The sequence below is a fragment of the Lepidothrix coronata genome, unplaced genomic scaffold (assembly GCF_001604755.1).
Source record: "Lepidothrix coronata isolate B3197 unplaced genomic scaffold, Lepidothrix_coronata-1.0 Scaffold62, whole genome shotgun sequence".
NCBI lineage: Eukaryota > Metazoa > Chordata > Aves > Passeriformes > Pipridae > Lepidothrix > Lepidothrix coronata.
Window position 1 is genome coordinate 1,957,500 of NW_016690242.1, and position 13,865 is coordinate 1,971,364.

The 13,865-nt window shown below is 39.0% G+C and overlaps 1 protein-coding gene across 2 annotated transcripts in view; it reads right to left on the reverse strand.

Annotated features, from left to right (window-relative positions):
* Positions 1-3,872: 3,872 nt before the first annotated feature.
* CDK6 (cyclin dependent kinase 6) overlaps positions 3,873-13,865 on the reverse strand; it is a 134,754-nt gene continuing 124,761 nt past the window's right edge. For both annotated transcript variants that reach the window (XM_017817732.1, XM_017817733.1), the window contains exons 7-8: positions 10,054-10,189; positions 3,873-8,428 (exon numbers count right to left, since the gene is read on the reverse strand). In XM_017817732.1, coding sequence (XP_017673221.1) covers positions 8,282-8,428; positions 10,054-10,189 — 283 coding nt within the window. In that variant the 3' untranslated portion in view covers positions 3,873-8,281. The remainder of the gene's footprint in view (positions 8,429-10,053; positions 10,190-13,865) is intronic.

The following is a 13,865-nucleotide window of genomic DNA, read 5'->3' on the forward strand; positions in this document are numbered from 1 at the left end:
GAGACCTCGAGACTCTTTCAGTCCCTCTTTCAATTGGAACTGGCTCTCATTCCTTACCAAAAAGCACCGTCATAATGTAAACTTCTTTTGCTCACATTGCCGTGACTCCAAGTGGGTTGTAGGAGGGACGTTCAGTCTCCAGGCAAAGTGATTTTGAACAGTGTGGAGAATGACAGTGAGATGGTTTAACAGTGCTGAATGCAAGGCAGGTATAATGGATATTGAATTCTATTTGTTAGAATTTAAACAAGACAACTTCACTCTCATGACCAGTGACAGGACTCAAGGAAATGGCATGAAGGTGAGTCAGGGAAGGTTTAGGTAGATACCAGGAAAATGTTGAGAACTGGAGTGGGTTTCTCAGGGGAGTGGTCACAGCACCAAGCCTGACAGAGTTCAAAAAGTGTTTGGACAACGCTCTCAGGCACATGGTGTGATTCTTGGGGTGTCCTGTGCAGGACCAGGAGTTGGACTCAATGATTGTGATGGATCCCCTCCAACTCAGCATATTCTATGATTATGTGATTCCCTTAACACTGACCACTAGAGAATGATAAAATTTTTTAGACAGTGCTGTCCTGCTCTCTTTTTGAGCTGGTAAACTATACAGTAATGAACTTCTATTCAACTTATGCACAACAGAAAGGACAATGGCAGTGGTGGAGGTGAAATAAAACAAATCAAATCAAAACAAAGCAAAGCTGGAAGACCACTGGGTTGCTAGACATCTAGGGAGAAAAAGCTTCTTATCTCATGATGCTGCAGTCCTTCTATCATGTTATGATAGGTAACTTCAGTTCAAAATGTGCATGGCAACCAAAACTTTCATACAAGCACATCCCCACTGAGCTTACATAAGCTACCTTGTACAGCCTCACATCCACAAACTTCTAGCCAGCATCCAATTTTTCATGTACATTTTAATTGCAACCCATGGCCACACCCACCTTTCTTAAAAGGGACTCCAAGATAAAGTCCCTGCAAGAAATCATGATGGATTTTGGGTCTTGATGGGAAAACATTTGAGAAGCACTTCTTATTTAACTAGCACTCTGCAAACCCAGGCTACATTTTGAACATGTTTTTGTTTTTTTTTTTTTTTTTTTTTATCACAGATGAAGGATGACTGTTTGAGATGTATCATCTCCCTGGAATACAACATTTTCTTTTCCCACAGAATGTCGAGAAATCAGTATTATCTTTTTTCTGTAGTGGGAGTTTTCTTAGGGAAGTTCTTACAACACTGCTGTTTAAAAAGAGAAAAAAAGTCAACTGTCATAGAAATAGTAAGTATACTGTCCCCTCTAGATCCTGGAAAGACTTTCCTAAGGAGAATATTTTGGGGGTTAAGGTCTGTTTGTCTCTAGTACTTGTGGCAGGGGTCTTTAATCTAAACTGCCATAGCCAAAAGAAAAGGAACGAGCTTGACTGCCTACCTGAACATAAGTTATCTTGACAGTTGGGGACTGCTTCATAGTTGCTTGCCTCACACTGGGAGGAAACCTCTCCCTGGGAATAGTGATCTTGGGAAGGGGAGAGGAAGAGGGGTAAGCAGTAGGAGGCTGGCATTGCATCCATTTAAAAACTTCTGTATAACAGAAGTATCATTGGGTGTTCTTGTAAATGTGTGCATCACAGACAGTTTTCCAGGGATCTTCCGTACTTAGTAAATGATCTTGTAAATTAAAAATTGTTTTGGCTGACCACGTACTTTATGGTCAATCTAATCTATTCTAGCTCATTGCTTTGCTTGAACCAAAACGTATAAAAGTAGCACACACTTTGCCATACTTGACTGTACTATTTCCCACTTCCTAATTAGGAGCAAGTTAAAACCAGAGTACAAATCACTGGCTGCCTGCAGACTGGGGGGCTGCAGAATTGCAAGGCAGTAATTTAGCTCACAGCTTCTTCAGTGGCAGTGGAACTACGAGCAGGGTCAGATACAAGTGATAGGCAACTGTTGCTGCAGTGAGAAGAAGTAGCATGCTGGAAGACTGTTGAGGAACAGACTCCCATGGTTTCTTTCACAGTCAAAGAAGGATGATCAGGGATAAGGAAAGGACAGCTTGAGTGGTTGGGTGATCTGTCCCTATATGTATTTAACAAATGCCAGAGAACTACTGTGTAGAATTAGAGGTTTCCCATCCCTGTAACTGTGAAATTTGTCTCTGTGCCAAGCCTAGTTGCTCACACTTAATGGAAGGACCAAAATGAGCCACTCTGTGCCAACACTTACCCTGCCACCCACACACACAGACTGAACACAACAAATTGCTACATGTCTCACATTCTGCGTTTTTGGAGGTTGCATAACAATAGTTAACATTAGCTCTCAGATTGGCACAGCAGCTCAGAAAGCTCCATTCCTGCTGTACAACCTACAAAAACTTTTCTTTTCCCATGGCAGATGACTTTGCATTATTACTTGCACTGGGCGTCGGACAGACCTGCTCTGCTCTCAGACCTGCTCCTGTAAGATGGTGAACCACCTGGACTGATCCAGCAAAACCTGCATGCGGATAATCTTATCAAAATCCAAGTGTGCAAAACCATGCTATTTTGGACTGCCAAAACTGGGCTGCAGTTTGCAGCAGGGGTCAGCTGGCAGTGCACACCATTGCACATTAATAGACTGTTAGTGGCTCTCCTGCAGTAGAGCTGTACGTTCTCCATTTCTGCAGCTGAACTACAGACACTGTCTCTGTGGCCAGCTTAATCTGCTCTCAAGCTGTCTCATAAGACTTTTTTTTGTATCTACCCAGAAAAAGCTCTTGCTTCTACAAAGTCTGATTTAAAAAACAGAGCTGCTGCTGTGTTGAAAAATTGCACTGGAAATCATAACTTGAGTTGGCATAACAAGTATCTGGCACTAAAATCCCACTCAAGAGTCTTGCTTTATCATCTTATGTTTATGAAAGTAAATGACATGAGAAACAAAACGTGGGAAAAAAGTCTTCCCCCTACTTTTATATGCAACCTTTCCATACAATCAAATTCACTTGCCAACGGTCCTACTCTCTTGTCCATTTTTCCTACCTTTGCATTGCATAATTTTCCCCCTCATCTAGCCACTCAAATTAATCCTAACATTCAAGAACTGGGTGTTCTTTTCTTTTAAAAAAGGCTGAGAATTCACATAACATGACGTATGTGTGAATAAGAGGAAGGGCTCCATATTGCTCAATATTCATGACAAACTTTTTAGGAGTAATTGTACAAAGGAAGCTGTCAGTCTGTGAAAATTCATTTTCCACTCAGTGGCAGAGACTGGTCTTTGGCTGGATTTAACATGAGCATGTCACTGGGATCGAATATCCATGTAAACAATAGAAAATGTGTTCTTTTCTGGCATGTGGATGGGCTTAAGGTGCAGAAAGCTAATAGTGTGAATGCAAATTTGACTTGCTCAAAAATGGACGGTGAGCTTGAGAGCTTTACAATGTATTCATGGAGACATCACCAAAATAAATCACAAGTTTAACATGATGTTTCCTTTCAGTAAAACACTATAGATTGCTTTAGTGCAAATGAAGATTTAAGTGGTAGTTAGAATAAGTTTGTATTTGGATGCTTTTTTTCCATAAAACCCTAACAACTTTGCAAGGTCAGTGAAAAACTATCAATTTCAATGCATATTTAATACACATTGTTTGCATTTACATTTTTCACATTAAAAATATGCTCCTTTTCACTTGTCCTGACAATATTTTCCCAATAGTTCCTTAAAATTTCCTTTTTAATCTTTACTAAGTGTCAACTGTTTGTGTTTTTGTTTCTGGTTTTGTTTGCTTGTTTGGGTTTTTATAGAAGGCAGTATCTTTTGTCTGATCTTTTTTGGAAACAAAAAAATCTGCTCTACCACAATCATCCAGAATCAAACGTTTTATCTTTATTTTCCATATTAAAGTTGGTCTAATACCTAACAGCAGAGAGAATAACATGTATAATAAAACACACTTCTCAAAAGACAGTGAGTGAACCTGTGAAAAGTAGCATGGCACAATATTTTCTTCTTATTCATCAAAACAACCAACAATTACTTTGCAAACATGACATCCTCATTTTTTTGTGTTTTAGGACAGAAACAACAGGAAAAGACACTCAAACATTTACCAATGTGGACTAATAGGCTGAAAAAAACCTGGAGTGTGGGCACAGCCTACACAGAAATATGCACAAACCCTATTTTTAGAATTTTGCTAGGCACACAGAAGGCAACACAGGTGTATGTAAAACTAAGTCTAAGCAAGGAGGTGCACAAAGAGATTCTTTTCTAATCACTGGCTCTAGGCTGCGGGACTAAAAGAAGCAACACTTGATAATAGGGATGACATAGGGGACATTGACACTGTGCAGCTATTGAAAATTTGGAAGAACCTTGTTGGAAATAGCACTTGTGAGCATAACTGAAACCTGTTTCCCTAAGGAAGTTGAAGGAAAAGAACTGGAAGGCTGTGTGGACAGGGTGAAGAGAGAAAAGGGCTGCTCCATATGGATTTCTATGGTGCAGCCACTTAACCAGCTGGCTTTGATGATTTTTTTTCCCCCCTTGGCTATTTGGTTGATTTTTTTCTGCAGAATTATGTAGTAGTAATTAAAAAAAAACAGGTTGGTGGGAGATAGAAATTGCTCCTTCCTTACTTAGAACACCCTGTTCTCTACTGAGAACAGCACAGAGTCTGCTTGTGGGTGCTCGAGGAGATATATTTAATATATCTTTTGTTATTCACTATTTTTTAGCTGCTGTTGAACCACTCCTGTAGAACACATACAGGCTTAGCTATCAGTAAGAAGAACTGCACTCTGAAATCTTATTTAAAGGGTGTACAAAGAGTTTTCATCACAGCGCTTTCTTTTTCACATACACAATTCCTACATCCTACACATAATAGCAGTAATGAGTAAAGGTACTAAAATACTAGAGATATACCAGTGTAAAATAAGAAGAGCAAGGGCATGGGTTTGAGCACAGTCCCACAATTGTCTGTGCTGCTTAATTACAAACACAACTCCTGGCATGATTTTAGCCAATGACAGTGCTTTGCCCAGCCAGAGAACAGGCTTTCTCATTTTACTAGTGTAAGTGAAGCCCCACAGTTTGGCAGGGAAGACTGGAATAAGAGTAAGCCTATGGCATGTCAAATGGAATTTCTTCCTAGAGATTTGGAAAAGGAGGTAATTTGAAAAATTATTGGTCCTTTGAATCTAGGGCCTTGCTACCATAAGGACCCTATTAGAGAAATATTTTCCCTAACCCTGCCAAGACAGAACATAGATTTCTTGTTTATGTTCCTTCCATTCCCACTGGAAGGATGTTCCAGAATGTGACCATTAATGCAGCCCTTTGCAAGCTGTTCTCCTGAATACCTCATTTATAACCTGATCCTACTACATTAGACAACATACAGCACCACGTTGCAGAAGCTCTGCTTTTGATTCCATAAACCAACTTCCGTTTTTCTCTGCTGCTCTCTGAGCTCTTTGTCTGATACTACTGCTTTGGAAATACTCCTCCAGTAGTTAACTTCTTGTGATTTCCACATTTTCATTAGTTTTTGGGCCAACACTAACCTTTGGCTTAAAGTGTTCTCTCCTCTCCTTTTTGTTTTACCCTAATAACGTATCTACATTCAGCAATCATATTCTCTTCTACCCTTTGCTTTGCTAAGCTTAATACAACAAGTTCTTCCTACATGGAACAGACATACATTTCTATCTGAGAGTTTTAAGCCTAATTTGAAAATATTATCTTCTCCCCTACATTTTCACCCCATATTAGTCGGTGGAGAGCTCTGGGGAGAGTTCCCTGAACAGTTGCTGGGAAGCCACACCAGCTGAATGCCCTGATAAGGTATGTATGATAGACAGCTCAGCACAAGGTAAAATGTGGAATGTTTTTGAAAGTTCTAAACTCTGTAGAAAACTTTTCTATTTGCTACCGTTGCAAGAGTCTCCTGAATTTTGTCTCTGTTTGTTGTTCTAATTAGTGTTTAAAAATTGTTAGCAAAAATTTCATTCTGGCACATCCTTTTCTTTGAATGCTAAAAATTAGTCACGCTGGGGTCCATTGACCCATGGAGGAATGGAGTTGGGAGAACACCAGTACAGTGGGTTCACAGTTCCCCTTGGATGTAGGAACAGAGAGAATGACAAAGAGAAGGCCAGCATTAGAGGGTTAGCTGCTGTGACCACTCCCTGGCTTTCAACTGGCTGCTCACAGAGCTTCCAAAATTCTTGTGTTATGCATCTGTGCTATCTCTGTGTGCAGATGCCTTGTGCATGCTCTTGCCAGGCCTAATTTGCAACTTGCCTGTTCATGCTGGTAAGTTTTGCATAGGCTCATTCTGGGCATGAAGAAAAGCACAGGCCACTGCATGCAAGTATGCAAGTGGTCCTTTTAAAATCTGTCTTCTCTAAAGCAGACCTAATTTAACCCCATATCACATACTTATGTGTCTAACAGTAACAAAAAGCTTTATTCAAGAGACAGGTAAGATCCACTCACGATCCTGGTAGTGGACCATGTCCCAGACAGTGCAGATACCTGAAACAGAGTTAACAGCGAAGTTTGCCACATCAGTCAGTCTATCACAAGAGAGACTTGCCAGGGAGAGGGCTACAAGCTCCTCTGTCGCAACTAGAAAAATTATACTGCTCAACTCACTGCTAAGGACCTGCTTCTGCCAAGCATGCTGTCGAGGAGGATATAATGCTGGTTCACTACCTAGACAAGATCAAATAGAAATGAGGAAGAGAGAAGCCTAAGGGACTGTCACAGGAGTAAGCAAAGCTGGCTGCCTCACTTAGCATCAGTTATACTTGTTGGACCAATATTTTCCCCCAAGTCATATCCAGGTAAATGCACTAAATTACTGCTAGGGAACAGCTTTAATGGATTTAAAATATTTAATTTTCCCCAGTACAGTATTAAAAAAATAAAAGTTTCCTTTCAGAATACTGAAAATATATTTTAGTTAAGGTAAAAATACTAAATATAAAATTCTCATGTAATATTTAAAATAACTGCTATAAAGATGTGAATTGCTTAGTTATTTTGACATTCAATAATAGCACATTAACTCTAGTGGAGAGGCATGTGCCAGTATACCCACATGGTGGTTTAGGAGAGAAGGTCATACATTTCTGCATAGAAAACAAGTCTGTTTAATAAGTGACATCTGAGGGATTTTGAGACAGTAATGTTATGCACTTGTGATGCATAGGAGGGTGTTGCAGGTAAGGCAGCGCAGTATACAGCATACAGCAGCACAAATACTTATCTGTGCTTATTACAGGTATAGGATTCTCTGCTTCTGAACCAGAAATATTTTTTCTTTTTTCCTTTTTGGCTGCTAATCAAAACAGGTTGAAGGTGAAAATCTGTATTGATTTTCATTGGCTCCGCTCATGTCTTTGAGCTGCATATCAAAAAATTTCGAATGAGATAAGGAAAATATACTTGTAGCTGTTTCCAGGGGAAAATGATGGGTTAGATGATGGGCTAGAATGTGCCTGCATTTCAACACAAACCAGCCACTTGGAAACTGAAGGAGTTTTTAAGAACAAGACAGTTTTTTGAAATGTGCACACAAACACAGCTAGACAATAACTTGCTTGTGCATGAAAAAACCTAAAAGTTGGTACATTTTTTATGATCGCCATCATCACTGTTATATTCATAGAGCAATGAAACAATAAAATAATTCATCCAGGTTTTCAAGTGGGGAAGCACCTGCATATATGCTATGAATGAACAGTAGCTGGATGTATTAACACGTGTATCAGTTAACTGCAGGTTGCAGAGATCTGATATTTCAATGCCATTCTGTATCACTGTAAGAGATCAAAAATAATAATAAAAAAGTACCACATCATGCTTCAGCAGCTAGAGAGAGAGAGAGATTGCATCATGTTTTGGCAGTGACTTGATCATCAAACTCCACACTGGCAGCATTCAATATTAGAAGAATAAAACGGCGGCAAAACCAGTCAGCAGCTTCTCTTCGTCTGGAGTTTTCCCAGGTAGATAAACAAGACAAAAACAAAACAAACATAAAGCTACAATGGGAGCAGGCCAAAGCCCTGGCCCTTGCATTGCTCTGATAAAGGTAAACTAGATTGATTTCCATGGATAAGCACATCACAATCCCAAAATAAAAGATAAGTGCATAAAACCTCCAAATAATGATCTTCGCTAGAACAGCTATGTGGTTTGTATGGGACAGTGGCCTTGTCAGCTACATGTCTTGTTCATTTATGGTTCATCTTCAGTCAGCACTTATGATGCATTCACCTCACTGGAGTTTTGGCTGGATGACATGTGACAGTCCAGATTCTCCTTGAATTTCTCCAGATCATGGAAATACGGGTGAGAGAGGGCAACACAGGCAGATATTCTCTTGGCTGGATTGAATGCTAAGCATTTCTGAAAGTATGAAAAGAAGTTGGTTTTAACTAAAATGTACAGTTAACAGTGCTATCATTGCATACATACATTATGCATAGCACCTTCAGTTTATGATCAGTATGAGACACAATAGGGTCTCTGTAGGTGGTGCATGATGACCATCATATTAAAACAGTGGGGTCACAGTATAAGAATATGACATCCCCTAAACTAGAAGAAAATTACATGCTAGGAAATTCAAGTGTTCATAATTTAGGAAATCCCAGAATGTAGGTTTTCTTGAATTCACATGCACAGGACATGCCAATGTTCTGTGTTCAGTGTCTCTCTTTTCTTTCTAGCTGCGCTTTGATGGTCTTCTTCCCAGATCTGTATCCCAGCCTTTGTCCAGCTAGCACTGAAATCTCTCTTGCAGCCCTGCATTTTATACCTTGTTCTTCACTCTTCCTTCATTCACCTCCAAATACTATTCTTCCTATTTGTCTAACCACTTCCTACTCCTACTTTCTTTTCTTGTACCATAACTTCTATCATTTAACTTCTGAAATATAATTCAGTGATTTTCAATCCCATTCTCCCCTTTTATCTGTGGCTCCCAGTTATCATCTCTTTGCCTAACATAAACAGATTCCCTTCCCATCTCACCTTCAAGGCATAGATATTTGTCTTCTTCTTCCTTCCCTTCCATCATGCCTCACATTCACTGAGCTCTCTGCCATATATTATACCCTGTTGCTCCCAGAATCTAATTCCTGTCCCATGTCTAGCTTCCACTTGCAGGCTGTCTGCAAGCACAACAGATGTGTTTCTCCCTTGTTATTTCAAGTGTCTAGATGTAGTTCAGCTTTCTGCAGCTGGGAGCTGCAGTCATAAGGACAACGGAGGACCATTTGCTGTTGAGATAACATTGGCCACAGACAGCCGTTCCTGAAGGGATGCACCAAGTCTTTGAAGAATTGCACTGAGCCCAGTCTACCTAGCCCATATGAATCAAGATCTTTTAAAGACTTCTAGAGAACAAATTTAACTCAATTTCAAAAAGCACAGTAAGAGGCAAACTGAGGCAAGGTTACTCCCTATATTCCACTTGAAGATTGAACTCAAGGACTGGGGTTTCTAACGTATCTATACAAATGATAGGAATAGCTGTATCAGCCCAGTTTGATTGCTTCTGTTCAGTCTTGCCATTTGTAAGAGGCAACAACTGATGAATTCCAAGTCTCAAGTTTTCAGCACTCGATGGAAGGCATGCCTATTTCCTGCTTTATTCTGGATCCAGTATACCACCAAAAATGGTAGATCTATTTTTATACTCACTTCAGGGCTATACAATTAGAATGTCTGAATAAGTGGCACTGCACTGGTCAGTAATGAGGAACTAATGATAAGGTCTAAAGACAGATCAAACAGGTACTTCCCTGACTCAGTTTCCTAATCTCTAACTATTCTCAGCTCTGATGCCTCGTGAGCCAAAGGCAGTGTCTTTTGCTGTTTTTTCACACATTTACATGAATTTGTCTATCTACTTTTGAACTTTCCTTTAATAACTCCATTAAATGGACACTTAAGTGTTTCTTGGCATGTTGCATGCACAGTGGCAGCTATCAGTCACGCGACTTGGGGAACAACAAACAGGAACTCACAAGAAGCAAGTCTTTGCCTAGTTCATCAATATCTGGTACAAATTTTTCAATAGGTTGTGCAGGTCTGGAAGTAAAAGCATTTCTTGGAAGGGCAACATCATTAGGCCAGTCCTCTTCTTCTGGGAGTCCAATTACACTGTGAAATAAAAAACATCATGTTAGGTCTGAATATTTAAGCAGCTTCCCCTTCATATTGATTATATTGAGTGGCAGTTTACTTTAGAATATTTTGGTTTAAATGAGCTTAAATATTTAATTATAGAGTAGTGCACCGATCTCTGTGAATAGAAGCTGATGAGTGTAGGTCCTCAGTGTGCTTGGCAGAAATCATTTTGTCGCCAGCACAATTCTCTGGCCTAGGTCTCAATTTTCTGAGTCTTTTTGTTGAAAAAAAGGCTCAGTGCTTTGGAAGAAAGTTGCTCAGCTCTTGACTGGATGGTGCAACGTATGTCCCATGTGCAACATAGAATTATTAAAAGCAGTAAATTTCAAAGGGGAATTGCATGCAAGGATCTTTATTCACAAGAATAGAGACTGAGAGAAGAGTGTGGGTCAAGATGAGGGTAAGGCAATAAAAGGGATGTTTCATAATGCTTCAAAGCTATGTGCAGCAATTGTTGCCCAAATTTAAACAATTTATTTGCTTCACAATACATTTTTCAAAGTCTCAATTTAGAAGTGGCAAGGTACTTGAGCGTCCCTGTGTTTTTGCTTTCAATTGTATTTAATTTTCTCTTTAATAAAATATTTTCTTTTAATAATTTACTTATTCTTTAAATTATAGAAGATATTTTTAATTATTAAATAATAAGGTTGAGGTCTAAAATCCCAAAAAATGCAATAGTAGGTAAACCTCCAATAATGGATTATGTCTCATACATTTCATATTTTAGTCTTGTGCTAGTATTTGTGGGATTGAAACAACGGTTTCTGATGAAAATTCTGGAAAAGATCATATATTACTTGTCAGATTTCAGGAAAAATACATTTTTATAGCCTGTAAAAATCGAGATTTTTAATGGGAGTGCTGACAGGGTAAGACAAGAAAGGACATAAAAATAATGTCATAGAATACTTGAGGGTAAGACAAGAAAGGGCACAAAAATAAAGTCACTGAATACTTGGGTCTGCACAAAGCCCATTGCCACTAGGGAGCAGCATTGACCTTCCTTCTTACTGAGGTTGTCATTAGACTGGGTGAGGCCATGGGCCAAACACACTGAAGTAAATCATAGGTTACCTCAGCAAGTGGAATTACCCCACCTCTACCTACATGGATCTGGCTCACCTAAAATACCTCTGAAAATTAGTATGTCCTCAAAATAACAGCATGGCTGGAAGGGCAAAGCAATTACACTTTCAATCTCAGGACAATTAAATTTTACTATATCTGAACATATCACAGCTTTTGGGAAATGCTAAGTTAAATCTGCGTGAAAAACTGAATTTGACTTCTATCATCAGGTACGGTGTGGGCATGGGGCAACGCCCTTGGCCACGGTAATGAAAGGATTGGCTGTTTGAGGATCTGGACCCATATTAAATATAATACAAATAGCATCTTAGGAAAATGGGGGAGTTAAGTATTTTAAATAACAATGAGATTTAACCTGTAATTCAAATGTGTTTGGTTAGTCCCATTTCTTTTAACAGTCGCATGACAGAGCATGAACAGGGCAGCATAAGCACGGGCACAGGCAAAGCTAATGATAAGAAACCAGGAGGCAACCTGTCAAACAGGGAGAGTTGAAAGGAGAGACATCTTTAGTTACACACTCACGTAGTACTCAAAACTCTTAATAATGAACATCTGAACAGATGCTTTAACTCTGGTCTGGTAGCACTACCATTTCAGTGACTAAGTTTGGAGTATCTTGGATAAGTTTCACCTATTGCCAAAGGTTCAGGCCTGGTCTTGAGAAATGCTGAGTACTTTCCACTCCCATTGATCACAACGGGAGACAAGTCTGTTCAAACCATTGCAGCATTTAGCCTGAAATCTATGAGGATATGCCACATGCTGACAGTGTCCTGGAAAAGCAGGAAAATGTTTTGGGCCATGTGCAAGGGATTTACTCTCACATTCAGTGGAATTCTACCTGACAAAAATCGGAATGCACATGCAAAGCTAAGGCAGACCACAGCCCCATTATCTGAAAGAATGCATCAGTCCAGATTGCAGGAAAATCCCGAAACTACTTTCTGTCCAAATTAATCTGCAGAATGAGTCACTACTGTAGAAAGGAACAACCCTCCTACAAGAAGAGCTCTGCCTAACTGTAGGGGGTTCTCCAGCTGTGGAAACACAAAATAAACACTATCTGGCATTACCCCTCAGAATCCAAGACAGAAACTTCTGAACTATTTAAGAACTGCACAAAAGAAGCAAACCCAAACTTTTGCTTTAAGTAGATGTGCAAGAAGGAACTTCTTCTAAATTTAGCATGGCATTTTCTTTTCTTGGTGAATTCTTTTCTGCACAGGTAATCTCGGCCCCTAGGGATGGAAAGATGCCTGTTGGAGGCTGCCATTAGCAGCTATGTATTTAATCCTAGCCCAGTTAATTTTCAATTTCCCCTTAAATGTCACGAATGAATCAAAACCCTTCAAAAAATCACAGCTATGTCTTTTTTAAGTATTAAATATGTTGTTATGTATCAAAGCTGTCTTCATTTAATAAAGCAGAACAATGTAGGACTAAAGGAGTAGTTTTGGCAGAAGAAGAAAAAGTGAACTTTAAGGACTGATTTTTCTGGATTGGGCAGGAAGAGCTATTCAGCGCATGACAAATTAACCACACAAGTGAGTCACATACACTGGTATGGTATGCAGGAAAGGGAAGTCAACTGTGTGAAATCAAGACCTGCAATTTAGGAACCCCATATTAAATAATGAAAGTGCTTAGAAACAGATCTGTTATGATTTGAGAACTGGAAAAATGGTTAAACAAAGAAATTAATTATTTGTTCCATTTAAGCTTTTCTTAGAAATTTTACTATCTTCTCTTTGGAATATCTTCAGGATAATAATCTTTCAGAATAATACTTCTCTCTCTCTCTCCCACTCTCTCTCCCACTCTCTCTCTCACTCTCTCATTTTGTGCTATCTATTTCTTATTTCATTCAGATTCTTGGATCCCTGCAGCCTTTTCCATACAGAAAAGGAAGACAGAGGTGCAGAGGCAAACAGGCTTCATTCTCTGGATTGGTATCAGCCCTATGTGGCTTTGGTTTCCTAACTACATGCTACATACATCGGATCTTAAATTTACATGGCTCTTAAAATACAGAAATGTTTCTTACTCTGAAGACCTTTTACAAAAATAGTAATATAATCCTACTTAAATCATATTGGTAATACCAAGAATTTAATTTTGGAAGAGAATTATTCTACTTCAGAGAGTTTAAAGTCTACCCATTTCTTTATTGTATTGGATATACCTGAAAAAGAGAAACACAAACTCCTAGAAATGTAAAATGGTTTTAAAATAAAGCCGACTCCTCTCTGACAAAGCATATGTTAAAATGGTGATATTCCTTCCGTTCTCACAGTTACCTTCCTGACCACAATATAGACTGTTAACAGGCTACACAGCAGATTTTAAAAGATAATATAGTATTTTATTTACAGAAGTCTTTTCTGCAAAAATGCTGTTGGTTATTATCTTAGAAATTCAGGTTAATAACAGTTTTAAGGTTGTTTTCTGAAATGCACAAAGAAATAACTGAAAAAGAAAACCTCCATGTTTGTTTATATAAAGAAAATCTCCTGGACTTAAACGTTTGGGAATATGTATGAACGGTACATGCACA